Genomic DNA, 12,365 nt, shown 5'->3' on the forward strand with positions numbered 1-12,365 from the left:
CCTCATCTCTTAAAAAAAAAAAAAAAAATGCATGCATCATTTCAATTGCTACTAAATCTGGCTTAAAACTGGATTATGGATTCCTTCTTCAATTAGAGTTACCATAGCAATGATCTCTCACCATAATTAAATGGAAGGGAGCTTTTATGATGGAATGAATGTGAAGCTCAGAGACAAAGATCCACTCGCACCCCTAGTCTTGTTACTAGGGTACAGCCATGATCAAAAGTTACCTAACTTCTCTGACCTTTGAGTCTTCACTTATAATTTGAGTAGAATTAAATTAGATATTTAATTCAAGTGGATTAAGGATTTAGTTAGATGGTACCATGCTTGGCACTTAATTTCTTCACCACACAAAAACATATTAACATTTACTAAAGAGCTTATACAAACTATTGAAAAATTTAAACAGTCTGTTGATAGGTGTACTGAGTTCTATACAATGTTATCACCTGTGTATGTTTGTGTATATGCCACCATAGTCAAGACACTGAGCAGTTCTATCAACACAGGAATCCCTCCTGTTGCACTTTTATAATCACACCCTCTCTCCCCTCTCCACCATCCTTAACCCCTGCAATCATTGCTCTGTCCTTGACTTGTAAAATTTTGTCAATTCAAAAATGTTATGTAAATGGAATGATACAGTATGTAACCTTTTGAGATTGTTTTTTTTTCACTCAGCATAATTCCCTAGAGATTCTTCCGAGTCATGTGTATTGATAGTTGGCTGCTTTTTATTGCTGAGCAGTGTTCCATGGTGTGGCTGTACAACAATTTAACCATTCACCTGGGCTGACTCCAGGTTTTGGCTATTAAAATAATGCTGCCTTAAACATTTGTGTACAGATTATTATGTGAACATAAGCTTCTATTTCTCTGGGACAGATTCCTAATTTGCAGTTGTTAGGTCATGTAGTAATTACATGTTTAGTTTTAAAAATAAACTGCCAAACTGTTTTCTCGAATGGCTCTGCTCTTATATTCCCCTCCTCAGCAATGTATGAAAGACTCAGTTTCTTTGCCAACTTTTGTTGGTGGTACTGTAGCTTATTTTGAAGCCAAATTTGTGACCATTTTCTTTACCTGAGCTAACCAAATAAATTTGCTGGAGACCCACGTGGAGTGACTAGATTTAGAAAAGAATGCAGTCATATGTGATATGCCACAGTCTAGTCATATGCCACATCAGGGCATATCAGAAGCTGTCCCCGCTAACTCCCACCCCCCAGAAAATTCATTCACTTAACTTTTAACAGACTAACTTTATATGATAGGCCAATTTGAATTTGAGATATTGGCCCCTTCAGTCTGTACATCGTGAACAGAAAGGGCTTGGCTTTCCTTTTGTCAACAGTGGGCCCAGGCTTCTCTATTAATATTGGGAAATAGGACTGGATATAATTTGTTTCTTTCTCCCTTGACAATTTTATTGTCTTCTAGAGGAAAAAGATGTTTTTTGAAAAGATTTTTGGGCACCCCAATCAGCACCTTTGAGTTTGCACTGGTCTAGAAATGAAGACACCGGAGTAGGAGTTAGAAGACCTGTGTCTGAGTCCTGGCCTAATTAGCTATGTCACTTTAATCCGACTCCCTTCTCGAGGATGGTTTGCTCAGCTGTGTAAAATGGTTGGACTAGATCAACAGCTCTCAAACCTAGCAAGCATCAGAATCACCTGGACAACCTATTAAAACACCCCTTGCTAGGCCCTACCCCTAGATTCAGTAAGTCGGGAGTGGGCACAGTAATTTGCCTTTTTAATACATTCTCAAATGAGGCCAGCAGTGTCGGTCCAGAGACAACACCTGAGAAGCACTGGGCTGGACTATTTGAAAGTGTTTCCTGGGACTGTCAGTCAATACCACCCTCTCCCAAGCCCTGCGCCCCTGCCAGACTCCCCAGATTTGCTTTCTGGTGAAATACGTTATGCACTTACTCTTTTTTTTTTAAGTGATGCAGATGTGTAGTAAAATATAATGCAGCAATTAAAGATATCCTAGAATAATATTATTTGAAAATTACCACAATACATATTACATTTAGTTTTAGAAGCGCTATTTCACAAAACAGCTATATGGAATTGTCCAGAAAAATAGAAATAAAAATCTAGAAATATATATCCAAAATGTTAATAGTAGTTATCCCTAAGTGATGTAGCCACAAAATTTTTCTTTTTTGTGTGTACCTTTCTGTGTTTTGTAAGTTTGTCTATAATTCATATAATCATAAATCATGTATTTAAACAGGAATTATGGTAGGCAATATAAGTCTCGACTTCCCTAAGTTTCAATAATTGCAGTAAAGAACTTGTTGAATATCAACCAATAGAAGTAAGGCTTTTTTATTTCTGGTGTGAAATAAAATTGTCCAGGATGGTTTTCAAAGGCAGGTATGACCCTCCTTATCCCTTCCTCTTAAACAATGTGTTAGGTCACCTTTTGCCATTCTTCCTACTGGATAGAAATATTCCCTCATGCACAAGTAGCCCTGGCCTCAGGGCCACTCGTTAAGTATCTCAATACTGCCTGCATAGTGTTTCCATGACACTTTTCGACTGATAACTAGTGGGATCCACAGTCGCAACCTTACAAGCTATTTCCTCCTCTTTCCTTCACAGTGGGTCAGAAAGCATTTTGTCTGCATGAAGCAAGTTTTCTTCTTGGTTGCATGTCTGTTAAAAGAATTAATATTTACAGCTAAAATAGGAATTTAAAAATTGCCACTGAAATAAATCTATTTAAATGACAGAACCCATTCATCTGTGGAAATCTATTTTGTTCCACAATATAGGGGTTCATGCCCCTCCTGGGATTTCTAGTTGTAGTGATATTGTAAGCATACCATTTCTTCACCAGCCATGCTTCTTAACCTTAATGTAAGAGTGGGCATGGTTTCCTTTAAATATGATATATTAAAATGGTTTTGCTGCTAAAGTCACCTCTCCTTAAGCAATTGAAAATATTTCAATTGATACTATAGAAAAGCACTTTATTTCTGAGCTCTAGAAACTCTGTTTCTGAATAAACTTGCTTGGTCAGAGGCATGTCGCCAATAGGGCAGCACAGTGTTGATTTTCAAAACACCACTCTAGGCCAAAGCTGCAGCAGTGCCACTGTTCCCTTCTGCAGGTTCCTTCCTGCAGATATTCCATAGGAAGGAGAAATTAAAGGGACTTTTTGATTTGTGAGTGTGTGTGCATGTATTGAGGTAGCACCATTTTATATCTTGTGTTTTAACACCCACCCATATTGGTATCCTAGAATTATTTCCTTACAAATGTTTTGTGCTTCAGAGGCAATATATTTTTATGTAATATCAGAAGACTGCTATATCAATGTCAGCCCCATCGGTTTGCTCTCATTAGTAAAGTTACCAGATTTGCTTTATATGACTGGGAGCGTCAGAACTGCTTGTTCACTACAGTGTTACAATAGCACCATCCAATGCCAACAATACTGTCCGTAGTCCAGTTATTCTAAAAGAAGTGAGAAGTTCACATCTAGGACTTACTTGCTTTTGTTGAAGAATAGGATCAAGATCCAGTAACTGCTATAGTGGTCCTTGATTTCAGCCCCATCTAGAAATGAAAAGGCACCAGTAGTCCTCTTCCCTCTGCCACATATACATCTCTTAAAGTACTTCTCATCCTGTAAGTGGACTGCGGGCCTTCTACCTAGATGTCTGCTGGAAGACATAACAGGGCTCAGCCTAACTTTTTCAATCAACAAGCTTTTTGTTAAATGTAAATTTTCATAGTGCCTCATGGCTTAAAGCAAATACAGGGTGAAAGTTTAATTTACGGATACCCATCTTTTTTTCTGTCTACCTTTTAAAAGTTCTTACGGAATGTGTGCAGAAAGTCCGGGGTTGGAAGGCTACACTGATGTTCCCTTAGTCTATTGTTTCTGTCCCTTACTCACATAATTGTTGCCAATTTGGAGGGACAGGATCTTCTTCCTCATTGGACTGCTTCTCACATTTTTGGTGTTTTGTTTGGTCCTTCCTTTTTGCCAGTCATTCATTTGGCAGGCCAGCATCCTAGGGGGATCAAGTGTGTGCCAAACTCCGTGCCATGCTGAGGTTTATGGCTCTCTTTGCCTCCTCCTGGGTAGTGTCTCAGGAGGCTCTCTTGCTTTCATAATGCAAAAATAGTCTTGTTTCTCCCAGCAGGTGTTAAGGTCCATCTTAAATTTACTCCACCTTATTGGAATCACCTAATTCCTTGACTTCCTCTCCCAGTCTCATTTTAGCAGGAGGCGGAAATTCCTTCTCAGTGTGCTCTGTGGCTGGAACAATCAGTGTCACATAGGAGATAATTAACGATTGAATGAATGAAGCTAGCCTCCCAGCCCAGAGAGAGAAATATCTTTAAAAAAATTTTTTTTTATTATACTTTAAGTTCTGGGGTACATGTGCAGAACGTGCAGTTTTGTTACATAGGTATACATGTGCCATGGTGGTTTGCTGCACCCATCAACCCATCACCTACATTAGGTATTTCTCCTAATGCTATCCCTCCCCTAGCCCCTCATCCCCCAACAGGCCCCAATGTGTGATCTTCCTCTCCCTGTGTCCATGTGTTCTCATTGTTCAGCTCCCACTTATGAGTGAGAACATGCAGTGTTTGGTTTTCTGTTCTTGTGTTAATTTGCTGAGAATAATGATTTCCAGCTTCATCCATGTCCCTGCAAAGGACATGAACTCATCCTTTTTATGGCTGCATAGTATTCCATGGTGTATATGTGCCACATTTTCTTTATCCAGTCTATCATCAATGGGCATTTGGGTTGGTTCCAAGTCTTTGCTATTGTGAACAGTGCTGCGATAGACATACGTGTGCATGTGTCTTTATAGTAGAATGATTTATAGTCCTTTGGGTATATACCCAGTAATGGGATTGCTGGGTCAAATGATATTTCTAGTTCTAGATCCTTGAGGAATCACCATTCTGTCTTCCACAATGGTTGAACTAATTTACACTCCCACCAACAGTGTAAAAGCATTCCTATTTCTCCACATCCTCTCCAGCATCTGTTGTTTCCTGACTTTTTAATGATCACCATTCTGACTGGTGTGAGATGGTATCTCATTGTGGTTTTGATTTGCATTTCTCTAATGACCAGTGATGATGAGCTTTTTCTCATATGTTTGTTGGCTGCATCAGTGTCTTCTTTTGAGAAGTGTCTGTTCATATCCTTTGCCCACTTTTTGATGGGGTTGTTTGTTTTCTTGTAAATTTGTTTCAGTTCTTTATAGATTCTGGATATTAGTCCTTTGTCAGATGGATAGATTGCAAAAATTTTCTCCCATTCTGTAGGATGCCTGTTCACTCTGATAGTTTCTTTTGAGAGGAATATCTTTTAGTATTTATCCAACACAAAAAGTTGAGTCTAGGGTATCCTCAACATGGACGTGATTAATGCCAAATTAGTAAGTTAGTAAAAACTACCTAATCCCCATATTATTTTAAGACATCAAGTGTATTTGCTAGCTGCTAGAAAAAGTTGTAGTTTTTCATTTTATTTTTGTTTTTACATTTATATTGTATGTTTTGTAAAGGAAATTTGGATCTTGGAAACTAGATTTTATTTTAATTAATTAGTTTATTTATTTTTGAGATGGAGTCTCACTCTGTCACCCAGGCTGTGGAGTTCAGTGGTGGGATCTCAGCTCACTGCAACCTCTGCCTCCTGGGTTCACACGATTCTCCTGCCTCAGTCTCCCAAGTAGCTGGGATTACAGGCACCCACCACCGTACCCATCTAATTTTTGTGTTTTTAGTAGAGAGGGGGTTTCACCATGTTGGCCAGGCTGGTCTCGAACTCCTGACATCAGGTGATCCACCCACCTCAGCCTCCCAAAGTGCTGGGATTACAGGTGTGAGCCACCGCACCTGGCCAAGAAACTGGATTTTATAATATAAGGGCATAAACTTTCCTTGTCCTTTTCCTTTTCCACCATAAAAACAGCCTGTTTTAGATCATAACTTTGAACATGCACTGGACAAAAATACATATCTAAAGGAAAGTTTTGTGTTTTTTTTTTTAAGTCAACAATGTCCTTTTTAAAAGGAACATTTGTGTCCGTCTACTTAGTGTAAAGAGTCCTTTCTAAAGCCTTTCTATGTAGCCAGCCTTGATGATATGTCTTTTTAGTGATTGAAATTCTAAGGCCAGGCAGAGTGGCTCATGCCTGTAATCCCAGCACTTTGGGAGGCTGAGGCGGGTGGATCACGAGGTCAGGAGTTCGAGACCGTCCTGACCAACACGATGAAACCCCATCTCTACTAAAAATGCAAAAATTAGCCGGTGTGGTGGCATGCACCTGTAATCCCAGCTAGTCAGGAGGCTGAGGCAGGAGAATTGCTTGAACCCAGGAGGCAGAGGTTGCTGAGCCAAGATCAGGCCACTGCACTCCAGCCTAGGCAACAGAGCAAGACTCCCTCTCAAAAAAAAAAGAAGAAACAAAACAGAGGATAAGAAATTCTAAATCAATGTTGAGAAATCAGTTATTATAAATTTGTTATCTAGGGTAAAATAACATTAACAAATGTTTAATGTGTCACACAAATGTATTAATGCATCCCAAACTTACATTTGGTCAATGATACATCAACCTGGCCATGTTTATTGTGGTTTAAGAAGACTGTTTTTAGAGATTACTCAAAGCAGAGACATCATTTTTAGATATCTTAACATCCTGTCCCTCTCTGCATTTCCAAGTGTCACTATTCAGTTGTACAGAACTAAGTCAAATCTTATAACCGACAGGAAAGGGTTGTTTTTTGTTTTTTAAAATAATTATTTATACTTCGTAACTATATTCCAGAAATATAACAACCAACAAAACTTTAAGCTGCAGCTATAGTCATATGCTCTGAGAAGCTTTAAAACTTTTACTTTGGGGAATAAAACTAAAAAGATGAAATTCAGAGATCTTTCTCAGTGTAGTGGAACAAAATAAAATTATCCTCTCAAAATAAATGGCAGTTAGGGGAAGTAATTTTTCTTGTCATGGAGAAATGGTAGGGAACACAAAATCAGCGTTTGAAATATGTTAACTCACAGTGTTTTAAATGTAAGGAATAAAATGCATTGTATAGTACCTGTTCCCAAAGATGATTGCAGTTTCATGTTGTCTTTAAAAATACATAATGTGCTCGGCAAATGAAACTATAAAAACCAGATGAAAAGAAGACATTAAGCCAAATTTTAAACTTTTTCTTTTTCACTGGGAGGGTCCATTTTGCATTGTTTAATTTAATCAGCTCAGCCTCTTTTGTAGTTGTTCCTCATCTTGAGTTCATATTCGCAGGCATGCAAAAGAAATCTTTTGATAGTTGAGGCAATACCAAAGATTGGAAGTCTCTAAGTCTCTGTAGTTTGCTGTCATTCATCCGTGAAGTTATAGTGGGAAAAGCACGGATTAGAAATCAATTTCTTTCTAAGCCCACCATTGTCACCTAACAGCTTTGCTACCTGAGCAAGTTTCATAAGTTTTCTGAGCTTCTGTTTCTTCATATGTAAAACAAAGTTTCAAATGCCTGCTTTACTAAACCATAGGACTGTGCTGTGGATGAAAAAAATCAAAGTAGGCTTAATAAAGTGTTTCACAAATTTCATGTACATCCTGTTAGAATTCCCATTTTGTGGATGAGGAAAGGCTGAATGGGGCTAGCTGATAATTCTTTGTTTTAGGGGCTCTCTACATTGTAGGAGAACGTCCCTGGCCTCTGTCCACTGGATGCCAGTAGCACCCCCTCCCAGTTACGTTGACAACTGAAAATGTCTCCAGATACTGCTAAACGCCCGTCAGTACACAAAATCACCTCAAGTTGAAAATCACTATTCTGTGTAGCTAAAATTCTTAACCATTTTCTTTTTTTCTTCTTTTTGAGACAGACTCTTCATCTGTCAGCCAGGCTGGAGTGCAGTAGCGTGATCTTGGCTCACTGCAACCTCTGCCACATGGGTTCAAGTGAGTCTCATGCCTCAGCCTCCCAAGTAGCAGGGATCACAGGTACCTGCCACCACGCCTGGCTGATTTTTGTATTTTTAGTAGAGACAGGGTTTTACCATATTGGCAGGCTGTTCTCAAACTCCTAACCTCAAGCCATCTGCCTGCCTTGGCCTCGCAAAGTGCTGGGATTACAGGCCACTGTGAGCCACTGTGCCGGCCTCTTAACCATTTTCCTAATGTCATTTATCAGTGTTATCCTTATGCTAAGTATTTCCTGGTTGGAATATGCCATGACATAGCAATTTTCAGAATTACAAAAAAGATCAATGGTTTTCTTCCATTGTCTTTCTGTTTGAATATAAGCAGCGTCATTGTCTTCTTTGTACAGTTGTGAGCTTCCTGCTCCTGTAAACTGTCTATGTAGAAGCAGAATGTCACCTGCCAGGGATGCTGCCCACAGTGAGCCCTAAGTCAGGCTCAATGACTTCTGGCCTTCCTTCCTCTGTCTATTATAACAGGCTCTACTGGCCTATCTTCTCATCTGGTATATTCACAGGCTTCTAATATCTGTTGTCAGCTGAGAGACAGGGGAAACACATGGATTTTCCTAATCATTATTATTAGGTTTTGAAGGGAAGGTGAGGGTTAAAGACAGAGAGAGTTGGCGGCTCTACAGAAATGCAGGTTTTATGTCCAGCACAAGACCTGCAGAGGTGGGGGACCAGTTAATGCCAGCCAGAGCCCACCGCTGCTTACAGGCTGGGGTACTTATAGGTATGGATGGGAGGGGTCTGGGCAGTGTGGCTTGCCACCAGGCAGGGTATTGATAAGATGTCCCTATGATCAGGCGGTTTGGCCCTTTTTCCAGTGGGATGTCATAGGATGTTCCTTGGGCCTTTGTCCAGCAAGATATGATAGGGATGTTCCTTCAGTTGGGCCTTTGCCTGGCAGGGTATGATAAGAAAGTCAGGTGGTTGGGCAGGATGTTTCTCATGGTCCGAACCCCCATGGAACGTTTCACTTTGACCAGGGACTGTGAAATGGTGGGGGGGCAGGGGCGGGGGCGAGGCTTACAAAATGGTGCAGCTTGAACTAACAATGATCTCATTTGAGCTTCACAGTAAGCTCTTGAGGTTTGTATCAATTGTCCATGTTTACATTTTGTTTAGGAATCAACCTTTCTTCTCTGCTGCTCCTTCCAATTTGGTGTTCTCTTGATAGAGAAACTCAGCAGGAAGTTGATATGGAAACTCAGCAGGTGCCTTTCTCACCAGCACCGTATGAAGGGTAACATCCTTCTGAATTACTCAGCATAAAGCAGATGGCTTTCTGCCCTGTGTGACCCTCCCTTTCCCTTTTCTTTTTTTTTTTTTTTTTGCAATTTTAACAGTATATTTTATTTAACCTAATATATCCAAAACATTTTTATTTTAACATGTAATCAATATAAAAATTTTTAATATTTTACATTTTTTTTGTTTGTTTTTTATTATACTTTAGGTTTTAGGGTACATGTGCACAATGTGCAGGTTTGTTACATATGTATCCATGTGCCATGTTGATTTCCTGCACCCATTAACTTGTCATTTAGCATTAGGCATATCTCCTAATGCTGTCCCTCCCCCCTCCCCCCACCCCACAACAGTCCCCAGTGTGTGATGTTCCCCTTCCTGTGTCCATGAGTTCTCATTGTTCAATTCCCACCTATGAGTGAGAACATGTGGTGTTTGGTTTTTTATCCTTGCGATAGTTTACTGAGAATGATGTTTTCCAGTTTCATCCATGTCCCTACAAAGGACATGAACTCATCATTTTTTATGGCTGCATAGTATTCCATGGTGTATATGTGCCACATTTTCTTAATCCAGTCTATTGTTGTTGGACATTTGGGTTGGTTCCAAGTCTTTGCTATTGTGAATAGTGCCGCAATAAACATACGTGTGCATGTGTCTTTATAGCAGCATGATTTATAGTCCTTTGGGTATATACCCAGTAATGGGATGGCTGGGTCAAATGGTATTTCTAGTTCTAGATCCCTGAGGAATCGCCACACTGACTTCCACAATGGTTGAACTAGTTTACAGTCCCACCAACAGTGTAAAAGTGTTCCTATTTCTCCACATCCTCTCCAGCACCTGTTGTTTCCTGATTTTTTAATGATGGCCATTGTAACTGGTGTGAGATGGTATCTTACTGTGGTTTTGATTTGCATTTCTCTGATGGCCAGTGATGATGAGCATTTCTTCATGTGTTTTTTGGCTGCATAAATGTCTTCTTTTGAGAAGTATCTGTTCATGTCCTTTGCCCACTTTTTTTTTGATGGGGTTGTTTGTTTTTTTCTTGTAAATTTGTTTGAGTTCATTGTAGATTCTGGATATTAGCCCTTTGTCAGATGAGTAGGTTGCAAAAATTTTCTCCCATTCTGTAGGTTGCCTGTCCACTCTGATGGTAGTTTCTTTTGCTGTGCAGAAGCTCTTTAGTTTAATGAGATCCCATTTGTCAATTTTGGCTTTTGTTGCCATTGCTTTTGGTGTTTTAGACATGAAGTCTTTGCCCACGCCTATGTCCTGAATGGTATTGCCTAGGTTTTCTTGTAGGATTTTAATGGTTTTAGGTCTAACATTTAAATCTTTAATCCATCTTGAATTAATTTTTGTATAAGGTGTAAGGAAGGGATCCAGTTTCAGCTTTCTACATATGGCTAGCCAGTTTTCCCAGCACCATTTCTTAAATAGGGAATCCTTTCCTCATTTCTTGTTTTTGTCAGGTTTGTCAAAGATCAGATAGTTGTAGATATGCGGCATCATTTCTGAGGGCTCTGTTCTGTTCCATTGATCTATGTCTCTGTTGTGGTACCAGTACCATGCTGTTTTGGTTACTGTAGCCTTGTAGTAGAGTTTGAAGTCAGGTAGCGTGATGCCTCCAGCTTTGTTCTTTTGGCTTAGGATTGACTTGGCGATGCGGGCTCTTTTTTGGTTCCATATGAACTTTAAAGTAGTTTTTTCCAATTCTGTGAAGAAGGTCATTGGTAGCTTGATGGAGATGGCATTGAATCTATAAATTACCTTGGGCAGTATGGCCATTTTCACAATATTGATTCTTCCTACCCATGAGCATGGAATGTTCTTCCATTTGTTTGTATCCTCTTTTATTTCATTGAGCAGTGGTTTGTAGTTCTCCTTGAAGAGGTCCTTCACATCCCTTGTAAGTTGGATTCCTAGGTATTTTATTCTCTTTGAAGCAATTGTGAATGGGAGTTCACTCATGATTTGGCTCTCTGTTTGTCTGTGATTGGTGTACAAGAATGCTTGTGATTTTTGTACATTGATTTTGTATCCTGAGACTTTGCTGAAGTTGCTAATCACCGAAGGAAATAGAGACACAAAAAACCCTTCAAAAATTAATGAATCCAGGAGCTGGTTTTTTGAAAAGATCAACAAAATTGATAGACTGCTAGCAAGACTAATAAAGAAGAAAAGAGAGAAGAATCAAATAGACGCAATAAAAAATGAAAAAGGGGATATCACCACCAATCCCACAGAAATACAATCTACCATCAGAGAATACTACAAACACCTCTATGCAAATAAACTAGAAAATCTAAAAGAAATGGATAAATTCCTCGACAAATACACCCTCCCAAGACTAAATCAGGAAGAAGTTGAATCTCTGAATAGACCAATAACAGGTTCTGAAATTGTGGCAATAATCAATAGCTTACCAACCAAAAAGAGTCCAGGACCTGATGGATTCACAGCCGAATTCTACCAGAGGTACAAGGAGGAACTGGTACCATTCCTTCTGAAACTATTCCAATCGATAGAAAAAGAGGGAATCTTCCCCAACACATTTTATGAATCCAGCATCGTCCTGATACCAAAGCCTGGCAGAGACATAACCAAAAAAGAGAATTTCAGACCAATATCCTTGATGAACATTGATGCAAAAATCCTGAATAAAATACTGGCAAACCGAATCCAGCAGCACATCAAAAAGCTTATCCACCATAATCAAGTGGGCTTCATCCCTGGGATGCAAGGCTGCTTCAACATACGCAAATCAATAAATGTAATCCAGCATATAAACAGAACCAAAGACAAAAACCACATGATTATCTCATTAGATGCAGAAAAGGCCTTTGACAAAATTCAACAACCCTTCATGCTAAAAACTCTCAATAAATTAGGTATTGATGGGACGTATCTCAAAATAATAAGAGCTATCTCTGACAAACCCATAGCCAATATCATACTGAATGGGCAAAAACTGGAAGCATTCCCTCTGAAAACTGGCACAAGACAGGGATGCCCTCTCTCACCACTGCTATTCAACATAGTGCTGGAATTTCTGGCCAGAGCAATCAGGCAGGAGAAGGAAATAAAGGGTATTCAATTAGGAAAAG

General features: G+C 39.4%; 1 protein-coding gene across 10 annotated transcripts in view; it reads left to right on the forward strand.

The window, feature by feature from the left end:
• The window catches only part of UBE3D (ubiquitin protein ligase E3D), a 273,282-nt gene that overhangs the window by 161,354 nt on the left and 99,563 nt on the right, over positions 1-12,365 (forward strand). The window contains exon 10 of one of the 10 annotated variants that reach the window (XM_055274162.2): positions 9,133-9,250. The exons of the other annotated variants lie outside the window; for them this stretch is intronic. Coding sequence (XP_055130137.1) covers positions 9,133-9,250 — 118 coding nt within the window. The remainder of the gene's footprint in view (positions 1-9,132; positions 9,251-12,365) is intronic. 10 annotated transcript variants of the gene reach the window in all.

This window comes from Symphalangus syndactylus, chromosome 4 (assembly GCF_028878055.3).
Source record: "Symphalangus syndactylus isolate Jambi chromosome 4, NHGRI_mSymSyn1-v2.1_pri, whole genome shotgun sequence".
Lineage (NCBI taxonomy): Eukaryota > Metazoa > Chordata > Mammalia > Primates > Hylobatidae > Symphalangus > Symphalangus syndactylus.